Genomic DNA, 13,928 nt, shown 5'->3' with positions numbered 1-13,928 from the left:
TGAAATTATTTAGCTGTCGCTTAATCAAATACATTGCGCTACCTCTGGCTCATCTAGAGTAGTATAAAATGTGTTTAGAAATTAAGTAGGAGATGAGTGATTTTTGTTTTGTCAAATTGTTCAAATGTTCTTGTTAATACTTAGTATTGACTGAGCATATTAATGGGTATGGTGGAATGAGGAAGAAGCAGATGATATACAAAAGAAGTATTGGGTGTTTAATATGTCTAGATTGTTCCTGGGTATTCCCCTATGTGATTATTTTGTCTGACTAGTGTGTGTGTGTGTGTGTATGTAGGTATGTATATATTCTCAAAACAGATTGTGTACTCCTTGAAATTTTACTGAAAAGTAAACATGTATTAAGCATCTGTTATGTGCAAAATATGGTACTAGTGCTGTGGCTGGGGGCTGGCTGGGACAGAAATCCTGCCCTCTGTATACATTTTTCTTTCAGCACCTTTGTGTATGTTGTATCTGGCATGTTGTACCTTTATCATAATAAAGGCTAGGGATTAAAAAGAAATTCTTTATTTCATCATTGATTCAATGAACACTTATCGTGCACTAAACGTGTCTATTTTGAAAGTTCTAAGCAGAGATAAACTTAACTATCATTTTTACACTAGGAGAATTTTTATTTCATTCATCAAATCGTTTCACTAATAAAGAGACTGACCCAGAAACAACACAGATAGCTATCAGCTAGAGCACCTTGCCATCTTTGCCACCATTCTCTATGCCAAGTGTTGTTCTAGTGCTTGGCGCACTCTCAGAACACAGTCTGGAGAAAGTGACCGTCCAGCTAGGCCATGTCGTCATTGACTCCCACCTCTACCCAGCCTTAGTAAGGATTTCATATTCAGCAAATGAAATTATATGCCATTTGGAAGAAAATTTCCCAAGTAATATTTATGTTTTAAAATAATACCCACGTTATACCAGCTAACTCCCTTCTTCTCCCTCCAGAATTTCTAAAATAAATTTAATCATTTTCACTGTAGTTTATTATCATTTGTTCTGCAAGGTTAACTGGGTGGGTGAACATTTTCAACTTTTGTTGTTGTTGGGGGTGTGGTTTGTGGTGTTAATTATCTCTGCAAATATAGACAGATGTGATGAAAGCATTTTCAGGTGTGGTGCTACTTCTGTGCTTCAGTTTCGTTAGACATTGTTTATGTTTTGGACAATAGCTGCTAATAATTTGGATGATTATAATTTTTGTTTGTTTATGCCAGTGATGATGAAGAGGATATTGGATTGGGAAGGAATAACAGATAAAGTTAGGGAACATTTCTGTTGCTATCTTTACTGGCTACCCGGTAGCTTTTGCTTCTTGTTGAGACTTGGGATCATTCATTCATTCATTCATTCACCCATTTGTTCAACAAATATTTATTGACTATCTTCAAAATACAAGGCTGTGGGGATGTACAGTTGCATAAAGCCATAGGTCTAGCATTTGCAGGAGGAACATGCACTCTAGCATAAGCACAGAGAACAGAAAATAAAGTGTGTGATGAAAGGGGAGAGAGCAAGAGCTGTGAGAGTTAAGAGGACGGAACAATCTTTTCTAGTTATGCTGCTCAAGGAGAGGTTTGTAGAGTAGGTAGTAGAGGAGTTAACATTTGAAATGGGCCTTGTAGGTGAATAGTCTGGACCCAATTGGGAGAAATGTGCTGAGCAGAGGTGACATTATGAGTAAAGACATGGATGACAGATCAAATAATTCAGTTTGGCTTCAAAACAGGTTATTTAGTAGAAGGCTATTAAAGTGAGGCTGATTTGTTTAGCCTATTCTATAGGCCAGGGGTTGGTAAACTATGGCCCACCCCACTGCCTGTTTTTGTAAAAAGTTTTATTCAAACACAGCTCTGCTCATTTGTTTACATATTGGCTATGGCTGCTTTTGCAGAGTTGAGTCATTGGGTCAGAAACCATCTGACCCTCAATGCCTAAAATATTTTCTTTAAAAGGCTAGGGACTAAATATTTACTGATTCCTGCTTTAGGCTGTAATTGGGAACCACTGATCCAGTCTGGGGACTGGCATAGAGTGGTTTTCAGGAGAGTTTCTCAGATAGTCCTAATTAGAAGTGGGGAGGATATGGATAATGTGGAGGCCTGTAGAGTTTTTGAATTAATTTAGGTAAGTGCCTTCTAGTGGGAGAGGAGTAGGATTTGAATGCTAGATTGAGTAAATGGAATCAATAGAATTTGGCAAAAGATTTGATGAGAAAGGCCATGGAAAGGTAGGAATCAAGGCTGAATGAAAGATTTTCGACCTGAGTAACTGTGAGATTGATGACGGTGCCACAGAAACAGGGATCACCGAAGGATGAATACTTGTTAAGGTCTCAATGACTTATTGGGGATAGAACTCTGACCTGTCTAGTGGAGGACTCAGTATGATCCCATAAGGTAGGATCGTATGATTTTTGCAGAGCTCAGGAATATTTACCACAGTTAAATGTGGAAAGTTTTATTTTATTCTTCATATCTAAATGGACAGAGTTTCTATGAGAATTATTTTCATGACCTTTGTGCATTTTTTAAAAATTTGACTATTTAAGTTTTTGTGGCCAAAATAATTTTAAATAGAAAAACTTTCTTGCCCTTTGAGAAGTTTTAAGTAGGTTGAAAGAACTTTTCTAATGTATTTAGATACAGAAATAACAATGCTACTAGAATGAAATGTTTCAGCAACCTTAAATTGTTATTCAAAGTCAAATTCTTGAATTATGTGAAGATAATTTTTGCTTTCACTTTCTGTTTTAAATAACCGTGTTTTGTTTTAAGGGTCATAACACATGATTATAAAATACTAAATTATTAAAGTACGAGTTACCACAACTCCTTTTTAAGCTATTGACTTTTATTAATATTTGAAATATATTGTATACACTAGGGTTTGAAAGATAGGAAACATTCACTCTCCAAAACTGCATTTGTAACTTATCAGTTTGGCCTAAGCCTCCAATCATATGATTCTCTGATATCATAAGGAATTTCTCCCCATCTCCTTACAGTGTATTGGGGTTCCTCTGCAACTTGCGTGCCAATCTCTGTCTCAGAGGGTTTGATTCATTTGCCTCACGTCTTGTGGCCCAGCTGCCCATAAAACTGGTCTTATTTCTTAACCTTCAATATTTAAAAAAAAAATTATAAATGACTAGTAGTCTTGACGGAAATACTTTTCTCTTTTTAAGAGAAAAGTAGGACTGAGGAAGTCAGCCGTACTTAGAAGAAAAAGAGAAACTTGTTATGTTTTGTAAAGTCAGATTAATTCAGTTGTTTTTTAAATAAACAGAAAGAAAGAGTTGTTTTGAGATTTTAGTCAGAGCAGTTTTATTCTGATTTAAAGTTTATTTTTAAAACTATGTGTATATGGCTAAAAATAAAACTACTTTAACCTATAGATTGGTAAAAACTTAAAAGTGGGTTTTCCTCTGCCTCTGCTCTCCCTACAGTCCCTCTCCTCTAGTTAATCATTTTAATTATTGATAACATTGTTGAGTGCTTACAATGTACCAGCCATTTTTATTTGTTTTACGATAACTTGATGAGATAGATACTACTTCTCTCTCCATTTTATAGATAAAGAAACTGAAGCATAAGTAGTTTAAGTAGCTTGTCTAAGGTTACTCAGATAACAAGTGGCAGAGCTGGAGTTAGAAACCTACCTGCAAACTTCACATTTTGTGCTGTGAGAGACTTTGTGATGACGCTGTTAACAGTGATAACAGTTTCCTGTCTATTGATCCTGGATGAATAAGAAACGCTATGTACCAATATCTATCTATCTATCTATCTAAATTAGATACAGATATAGATATATAGATATGTTTCAGTTTTGAAGTGTTATATTTTTATAACTGAAATAAAACAAATGATAAAATTTAGATTCTCTAGAATAACTTAAAATGAAAAGTCGTCTCTCTGATCCCAACCCTATATTTACCATGATTTAAAAAATGACTTAAACATAATTACAAAATTTAGTTGCACATTCTCAACATTTTAATGATCCTTTTTCTTTTTTTTTAAGATTCAGAATTGAACCTATATGGTTAGGGTGTGTGTAGGTCAAGTATTTTTCACTTGTGAACTCTGGTTCACTGTGAAGGGGAAAGAAAGATGTCTTAGTCTGTTTGCATTGCTATAACAGAAATACCCGAGACTGGGTAATTTATGAAGAAGAGAGGTTTATTTGGCTTACGATTCTGGGACAGCTGTGTCTGTCTCGGGCCTCAGGCTGCTTCTACTCATGGCAAAAAGTGGCAGGCAGCCAGTGGGTACAAGCAGATCACATGGCAACAGGAAGTAAGAGAGAGAGATAGAGAAGGTGCCAGGGTCTTTTTAAGCAACCAGGTCTCACGGGAACTAATAGAGCGAGAACTAACTCACTACCCCTCCTCCCCCAGGGAGAGCATTAATCCATTCATGAGGGATCCACCCCCATGACTCAATCAGTTTCCAACACTGCCACATTGGAGATCAAAGTTCCACGAGTTTTGAAGGGGACGACATATCCAAACTCCATCAAAAGAGAAAGAGGAAGCAGAGATAGGCAACATCTTTTCTACAGGACAGCACCTGGTTCTATTCATATCCCGTTGGACAGAAGTCATGTGCCACATCTAGCTCCAGAGTAGTTTCTAAGCAGGATAACCATGTGCCCAACTAACACTGGCGGGGATTCCATTATTAAAATAAAGGCATGGGAATGCATGTGGGGGTCTGTTAGCATATGTGTCACAAATCCAAATAGTGAGTATAAACTTATAATTTTCTTGCTAAAATAATTTTTCAAAAAAATTTTTGGCTTTACTCTCATAAAGATGAGCAATAGTGTGTTTTGGAAAATAATTCATGTATAGAAAGTTACTAAATCTTTTCTGATGCTTAACTACTATCCTAATACATTAACCAGTTCTTTAAGAGTGGATATGGCAAGAAACAGCATATGGAGCAGCCTCTTTTCTCTCCTGGTCAGAATCACATCAGTGTATCCAGAGTATTGGCAGGAGGAAGACCTGATGCTGAATTCATGAGCATTTGTTTGCTCTCGTTGTTTGCCACCTGGGGTTTAAGTCATTAAATTATCATCTTTGGAAAATTTTGGCCTTGAGGTACACTGATGTTAAAAAAAAAAAAAAGTGTGAAAGAATTGGTGGTTGCAATAGTAGAGAACTTATTGCAGAATGGAAACATTTTAGTGAATTTTCACTTCATATTTTGTTAAGTCATGGTGATTCCGTGAATGAACTATGAAGAATAAACCTTCGGAAAAACCAGTGAAACTGTAGACATTAAATCATAGTGTCAAGTTATATGTAATTTTTAATAAAAATTATTGAACTTTAAAAGATACATTCATCTGAATATTTATTTTAAAATTTCAGGGTAAATAGTGAATCAGATTTAAATATATATTGATGAACATTTAGTAGTTAAACATATTTGTCAAAGACAATGAATTCATCAGAAACTATAATGGATTAGTAAAAATTGAATTGAAATATTATGCAACCTCTGTAAATGATTATATCTGTATTAAGTTATGCAGTAAGGAAATGAATTTTTAGCATTTTAATACTGTTTCAGAATTTTGATTTTGGCGATACGTGATTATTGAAAAAAATATTAAGATGAGCACTAAAAAATCTGTCTTTTATTTGGACTTCATTTACTAATGTAATGTAAACACTAATAATTCAATGCAATCCATATAATTTAAATTGATGGAAAATTGATGTAGTCTGTAAACAGCTGGTATTAATCTTGTGTTGGATTCTAAATTCTGACTTTTATTAGAGACCTCTTCTTGGTCTATTGTGCCTAAATTCTGATGAGTATGTTTCAAAAGTTTTTTTCCCTCCTTAAACAGCTTTGATGTCATATTTGCTGGGGGTCCAGAAGAAGTTCTAAAAAAGTTCCAAAAGACAAACCACAAAGTGGTCTTTGCAGCAGATGGAATTCTGTGGCCAGATAAAAAACTAGCAGACAAGTATCCTGTTGTGCACATTGGGAAACGCTACCTGAACTCAGGAGGTGGGTAGATACTGGCAGAAGAGTTTAATTCAAGATTCAAGTCATAGTAAATTATAGATATTGTTGAAGCAACTTTTTTTTATATGTAGTAACTATATACATGAAGTTTAAAATAACTATTATCTTTTCTAAAATGTTTTATTTATTATTAGCATATTCATTCTTACAAATTGTGATATTTCTTTACTCCCTTTGCCCAACCTATCACTTCCCCACCCCCCCAATTCTAGCATCCTTAGGTTTGTTCTCTCCTTCGGAAAGTTCAACATGTTGTGGTCTTTTCTTTCTTTCTTTCCTTCGTTCTTCCCTTTTTCCCTCTTTGGCTCCCTCCCTCCCTTCCTTCCTTCCTAGCAGCCAGTTATGAGTGAGAACATGCGGCATTTCTGAAAAATAACTATTATCTTATATTTACTGTGGAAAAGGACTATCAGTCTAAAATCCACAGTGTGTTTTACTGGTTTTTTTCATATATTATGTCATTTGATACTTCCAACACACTAGGCAGTGTACATTTTATTATTTCCACATTATAATACATTCAGTTGCTAATGGAAAAACAACATGAATCTAGGTCTTCTGATTGTAGTTTCATTGAGAATTTTTTGGTTATAGTAAGTTTTCTTACTTGGGAAAAAGTTTATTCTCAATCTACAATCATGTAGCTTTTATAAATAAGCATTATTTAATTTTATCTGTTTTTGAAATATATCATAGTAAATATGTGATTTGTCTTGAAATCAGTAGTAAAGAAGATTTGAGTGTCTGGGTATACTTAAAGTGTTGCATTATCTATGCCAGCATGGCTTAAAGGAACACATTTTCCTCCCCTTTTAAAAAATGAAATAAAATTTGACTTTAGACATTATTATGACTCCTTAAACTGAGATTAATGTAAGCATATGACCAGAAGACCTAATCAAATAGGATGGGAGATACGTTAGAGAAACAAGTTGGGTACAAATTGTAAGTTACATGAGAAAAATGGATTTTTAGGGTGTTTTACATGTATATACAACTGATACTGTTCCGGCCAGTTAAAATAGAGCTGCTTGAGGTAGCATCATATCTGAGTTCTAGGCTTTCTCAGCCATTTACAGCAGTGAAATCTTTAGCAAGTAATTTAATTTCTCTATGATTTCTCAATTCTAGCTCTTTTCACCAGTGTTTTATTTAGCAATCAATTCCCATAGTTATACCTTAGAACTCTGTCAGCTCATACAGACATTGAACTTCTGAAACCTTAAATTCTATTTTGCACTGCCTAGTTTCAGCTCCCTTTTCTTCTCCATGTCAATGCATTTACAGTTCTTGCTTTCTGGGATCTTTTGACCATTTTATTTTCTCAGAATCTATCTACCACCTTTGAGTTTTACTTAAGTATTCGAGTCAGAACCTAGGGTTTTTCATATTTGCTCACTCTGTCTTTCCTTGCCTTAGTCATCTTTCCCTCTTGAATTTCCAGTTTGTGAACTGTCACAGCCTCCCCTAAGACGGCTGCCGCTCTCACCGCTCTACTTGAACACTTGTTCAAAAACAGATAAAATTAAACAACGCTTTTTTATAAAAGCTACACGATTGGTGCTGCTTCCACACTGTGGCTTCCAAACTGGCAAGCCCTCAGTTACAGATGGTTAATCTTTCAATTTATCCTAAGTCCTCCATAGTTCAAAAACCAATCTTTTAAAGGAAGTATTTTAGATATGGAACTCTAGGATAGGTTTTATTTTATACTTATTAACATTTCCAAAGGTAACTTGCATAGTGAAATCTCTTATGTAAGGTCATTTGGACAGTGATATATGAGGGGTCTTCAAAAAGTTCATGGAAAGAACTCAATTTTTCCACGAGGTTTTTGAAGTACTCATGCATCTACTGGGCTGGCTAAATTTCAGACAGACTCACAGGTCGTGGAAACAGCAAAAAATTAACAGGTATAAGTGCCATTGTAAACCATTATAAGTTTAATTAAGGAAAAGGTATTTAGAAGTGGGAAAGTGATCATTTAAAGACATCAAAGCATCATCCTTGTTCTTTCTGTAGTCAAAGTAATTAGAGAGATGGTAGAAAGTATAAATACATTTAATAAGAGTTTTTGTAATTACATGGATGATATATTGAGACCTATTTAAGGGACATGAATCATGTTTGTGAATATATCATTTATTTTTAAAAAATAGTTTTTAATAGAAAAATATAAATTATTTTAAACATTTATTGTATACTGCGAAGATAGGTATAATCCCTTTTCACTCATTTGAGAACATTTTAAACTTAAAATAAGATAAAAAAAAAAAAAAAAAAAACCAATGGAAAATGTTATGTGTCAGTCCTTGGTATATTTTTCCTCAAAGAAGATTGGTCCTAGGAATTAAACAACGTATTACCTTTTAATGTTCTAGAATTTTTTTATTTGGCAAGAATAACAAAAAACAAGAAACCAGTCATTGGTTTTTGTCATGTTTTCATTTTGTCTTGTTTTCTCCAGGTAGCAGTAGTATTCCTGGACCTATTTCTTTTAATTCTTTTATTCCTGTTAGGAAATTTTAATTTTAAGGATTAAAAATTAGATTTTCTTTAAATTCATAGGAGTAACATTGAATACCCTTTAAAAAGTGTTGTGTGTCAATGAAACGTAGCAGGTTGGCTGCATTTCCAAAATTCAGAGGAAGACTCAAACAGGAAAAATGATCCTATTTGTGTCTTTTATACACAGATGTTATTAGTGGATTTAGTGCTTACGCTCTAAGGCCAAGGGGAGCAATCCAATTTTAGACTTTCGTTTTCAGACTATGACACATAAAACCTAACCAGAGAATGGTTTAGCAGGCACAATAATGACTGGCTTAAGTAACGGAAAAATTCCCAAAATATCCTAGATATAAAATTTCTTCGGGATGTTTGCAGTCAGTGACAAATTCAACATTCCTTTGATTTTATTAATGTCTCTGGCACCCACAGTAGTAGAGATTTTCTGTCAGAAACAGTGAATCCTCTGCAGAGGATCCAAGAAGAGCATTTTAGATGGTCAGAGAGAAATCTCTTCAGTCTTACCCTATTCTTTTCCAAGTAGCTCTTTTTCTCATAGGAGCCTTGGAAAACATTAGTTCTCTCTTGTCAATTAATTTTAGGAATGTGCTTATTTAAAAAGAATCTTTGATTATTTTCTGTTTTGCATTTGGTAGCAATACTCACATTGTTGTAGTTTATATATAAAACAGGGTACTCAATAATTCATATCTCTTTCATGATGAACTGTGAAATTCCAACATAAGGATTAGGCCTTTTGGCTTCACAGCTGTGTGCAGCTCAGTGCCATTAACATAGACATGAGATTTGGGCTTTTAATCCTAAATTCTCTACTTTCTTTCTGTTGTGTTGCAGGATTTATCGGCTATGCTCCATATATCAACCGTATAGTTCAACAGTGGAATCTCCAGGATAATGATGATGATCAACTCTTTTACACTAAAATTTACATTGATCCCCTGAAAAGGGTATATAATAGCCTGCATTTTCTTTTTGTTTTATTTTTCTAGTTGCTTTGTTTTTTGTATTTTGTTACTGTGGAATAGTCAGAAACAAAGGATTTTATTGATAATGTGGCAGCTGGAAACCTGAATTTCAAAATGTTCTTGTCAATAACATATTTTAAATAATATGGGTCAGTGACACAAACAAATAGTACATAGGTAAGACTGGTTTCTCTCACCCTGCTGGGTATCAGCACTAGTTTAATGTGTCTTTATGGCTCCTCTTTGGTGGCCAACTCAGCAACCTTGCCAGACTGAAGTGGATTAGGCAGAAGGAGAAGAGTAAAGATTCAAGACCTCACCATTTCTCCATAGTTGTATTATCACACCTACTGAAATACCTTGATGCAAAATGAGGTGGCAGCTCTCACTCCAGCATTATAGCCCCACCTCCACCATGGACTCACTTCCAAGGCAGAGTCTTAATAACAGAATGAGTTACATCATCAAAACTTTTGAGCGTGGAGATTTAAAGAGACAGTAATGAAATCCCATACACTTTAGAGAATGACTTCGGTCAGATTCTTAGACAGATAGCAGTCATTTATTAAGACACAAAGCATTAGAAATGTGTTCTTTTATTTATTGTATCTTGCAGCTGTAATGATTTTTTCGCAAAAGCTACTCCAAAACTATTTGATAACAGTACTTTTGTAGTTTAAAAAAATATGAATAGCATATTCTCATTTGTAGTCCCCTTAATCTTGCAAAGCCCTTTGTACCTCTGTGAGTTTCTTTGATCCTAGATAGGTAAGAGGCAAGACTCTGTAGCCACATTTTACTAATAGAGAAACTGAGGCTACATAACTACTTAGTGACACTGTAGGGACTGGATCCTAGGTTCCCTGAATGCCAGAATTAGGATTTTCCCTCTATTTCATATGTTGGTGACATTGACTTCATGTGTTGACTTGGCTAAACTTTTAAAATGACACTTTTGGGAGGGGATAGTTTGAAATGGCATGTGAATAAGGCCACTCAAAATGCAGTTTTTTAATTCTAAAATTACCTGATACCACTGAGGACAGGGTCCTCACTTATAAGATTCGGAACCTGGAGGTGGAGGGTACTGGGGAAACATTGAGGCCAAAAGCCCTAATTAGTGTTCAAGTCTTGGTGGCCCAGAATGGATGGAGCCTGTGGATATAGTAGACCGGGTGTTATCCTTCGATGGAATCCTGTGGAACTTCATAGTCAGTTTGAGGATCTAGAATATTTGAGGATGTGGAGCCTAGATATTTAAAGAAATGATAATGAAGTCCCAAAGAGGTTAGAGCTTGAGGATCCATGGGCTATGCAATAGACAGAGCCTCATGCCTTTTATTAATAAGAGTACTATAACTGTCACAAATAGAGCAACTCAAAATAGCAGTGGCCTAAATAAAATAAATGTTTTGTTTATGTCTTTCCCTCCATCTGTCACATTTTAAAAAAAAAAAAAAGGTCGGGAGCACAGGCTGTTACGGTTGCTTTATGGTAGCAAGAGGGATAGCTCTTTGTCGTTCTAACATTAGCCCATACCTACCATTTTCAGTGTAACCTCCTTGTCCAAGATGCTACTAGAGCGCCAACCACTGCATTCGTATTTTGGGCAGCGAAAAGGTGAAACAGTCAAAAATAGTCAAAAACAGCCCATCTTAGTAGCCTTCCTAGAACTTGCACAGAATGCCTTCTCAAACTTTCTTAAACCTGAACATATTTACGTGGCCACACATAATATAGGAAGGAAATGTCTTTTATTTCAAACACATGTACCCTACTAAAATTTTGAGTTCTTCTATTAAGTCAGGGAGATGTTGGGGATGATAAGCAGTCTGCTATAGGCTCTGCAGAGAACATTCTTGAAATTGATTTAAGTGAAACTTTGAGAAAAGTAAAACCAAAGTGATTTAATTGGAGAATATTTTTATTTTATTTACTTAGTAGAAATTAACATTTCATAAATTCACTATATATAATGAAGACAGTTCTAAAGTTTTCCAAATTGTGTTTTTATGGGTGCTGTCATTAGGAAATATAAGATTTTTTTTTTCAGTGTATTTTACAGTGATTTGCAACTATAGCTGTTTCCATGTCTTAGCTAAATACTTCAGTCATCTAAATATTTTCATTAGACACTTAAGAATTTTCATCTTTAAATTCACCCGAAGAATAAACTATGTTGACATGATAGTGGTATTTGCTGTTTTTGTTGTATCTTCAATATTATCTCTATTTTAATTTTTTTTTAGCAAGCTGTTAACATCACATTGGATCACAAATGCAAAATTTTCCAGACCTTAAATGGAGCTGTAGGTATGCTTCCTAAATATTGAATTGTTCATGTATACAAATGAACACTTGCGTTTTCAACTATCTTCCTTTCTTCTACCATTTTAGAGCTTTGACAAAGGTTTACAGTGTAGATATAGCAACCGTTAATAAATATTGGACTTGAAAAAGCTTGATTTAGTTCACTACAGTTGGGTAAAATCATTTCCTAAGACTACTGTGAAAAAGATAAGCTTTTGGCCTTAAGTAAGTTAAAATTTAGTGTCTCACCTTCTGGGGACTATAAATATAATTATGAATTAATTACACCCATTGTTATACATTTTTCAGTGTAAATTCTTTGTATTGTGAATTACCCAGGAGTATTAGTAGATCCTTTTGACCCAGCTGAAGGGTTACTGGTGACTAGACAGATTGACTACTTGTGGAAGAGTGGGTGTGTATATGCTCATGCATGCATTTAGATGTGTGAACGTATGCATATGTGTCTGTGTGTTTTCCTAGAGATACATATATCTTTATAAAAATTCATTTATACATTAAAATTAATCAATACATTAAAAATCAAAATAATTTAATTCATTATACTTTAAAAGTTAAAAATATATTTCAGTGTAATACAATTCTTGAAGTCAGTGCATACAGTGAAAAGATTTTCGGAATGGAAAGTATTTAGTTTGGAGTGTTCAGGAAATGTGAAGAAAGGAACCTGAAAATAAAAAACTGCTTCTGCTGCACTCTGAATTATGTATTTCTGGTCTGATTTTGTAGGAACTGGAAATACTATCAGTACTGGCCAATTGTGGAAACCTTGTTTATGACAGGCAGTGTTCTATTCAACATACAGATATTGTTGTTAGCTTCGTAGTAACCCTGCAAGGAAAGCATGGATCCCATTTTACAGATGAATAAACTGAGATACTCATTTAACTCAGCTAGGATCATATTTCTATCAAGGAGCAGAGGCAGGGTTGCAAAGATGCTTTCCTTCTACAACACAGCCCAGTGGCTTAAGTACCTCAATCATTTTAGTGGTGCCAGGTTTGAGTAAATGAGGTGCACTGGAGCTGGTATCTGTATCTTTATCAACATCGTTCTTCATTTTGGGTATCTGCTGACCTGGAGTAGGTGAAGTTTCTAAAAGTGTTGTAGCACACAGAGTATTATATCCGTGAAAACTTTTATAACAACAAAAGACACACCCACACACGAATATAGACACATGCACATATTTTAAATTATTAAAACCGTTTTCTCTTTTCAACCCAGATGAAGTTGTTTTAAAATTTGAAAATGGGAAAGCCAGAGCTAAGAACACATTTTATGAAACATTACCAGTGATGATTAATGGAAATGGACCCACCAAGGTGAGTCACAGTGGCTTTTACCTGGTGCTGTATTTCTTGTGGATAGACAATGGAGCAATACGTAGAATGTTTTCTTCTTCCTCTTCGTTTTTACATTTCTTTAAAAGGCTTTATTTTAATGCCAGCAATTTACTGGCTTCATCTTCTACAGTGTATGATTTGGTTTTATATTAACTAATCAAACTGATGATTTTTCCTCAGTAGGATGATAACTTTTCATTCTATCTATAGCACATTTCACTTTGGGTGTAAAGGGCCACAAAAACAATTACATTGTGTAATGATAAATATTGTAAGAAAATAAAAAGATTGGGGTATAACCGTATGGCCAGAAAGCTTCCTCTTGTACTTATTTTCTATCAAACTTAATATGCTGTTTTGTTTTGAATATATACGATTGATCTTGCTGAAAATGTTACTGCCTGCAAAATTTATAGACGAAAAGTTTGTAGTGTATGTGTGTGTTGATCCTCCTCCTGTACTGTTTTGGTAAATGTTCACAGGTGTTTGTCTGAGGCCTCTTGCTTTTCTACACACATTCTTGACTAATTTGCTTCATTCCCATGTCAGCAAATCCTCTGTTAATGCTGACGATTTTCAGATACTTGCATGATTTTTAGAACCTTCAGCTTTGTTCCTCTTCCATCCCCATTAGTTAACCAGACCAGGTTTTGTTTTGGCTCTGGACACTTCCCACTTCCACTCCA

General features: G+C 34.8%; 1 protein-coding gene across 4 annotated transcripts in view; it reads left to right on the top strand.

The window, feature by feature from the left end:
- The window catches only part of PLOD2 (procollagen-lysine,2-oxoglutarate 5-dioxygenase 2), an 85,067-nt gene that overhangs the window by 44,376 nt on the left and 26,763 nt on the right, over positions 1 to 13,928 (top strand). For all 4 annotated transcript variants that reach the window (XM_063096050.1, XM_063096047.1, XM_063096048.1 and 1 more), the window contains exons 4-7: positions 5,890 to 6,053; positions 9,435 to 9,547; positions 11,815 to 11,878; positions 13,124 to 13,221. In XM_063096050.1, the coding sequence (XP_062952120.1) occupies positions 5,890 to 6,053; positions 9,435 to 9,547; positions 11,815 to 11,878; positions 13,124 to 13,221 (439 nt within the window). The remainder of the gene's footprint in view (positions 1 to 5,889; positions 6,054 to 9,434; positions 9,548 to 11,814; positions 11,879 to 13,123; positions 13,222 to 13,928) is intronic.

The sequence above is a fragment of the Cynocephalus volans genome, chromosome 1, assembly GCF_027409185.1.
Source record: "Cynocephalus volans isolate mCynVol1 chromosome 1, mCynVol1.pri, whole genome shotgun sequence".
In the NCBI taxonomy this organism is placed as follows: domain Eukaryota; kingdom Metazoa; phylum Chordata; class Mammalia; order Dermoptera; family Cynocephalidae; genus Cynocephalus; species Cynocephalus volans.
Note: the sequence above shows the minus strand (reverse complement) of the source record. Positions and strands in the feature narration are given on the sequence as shown.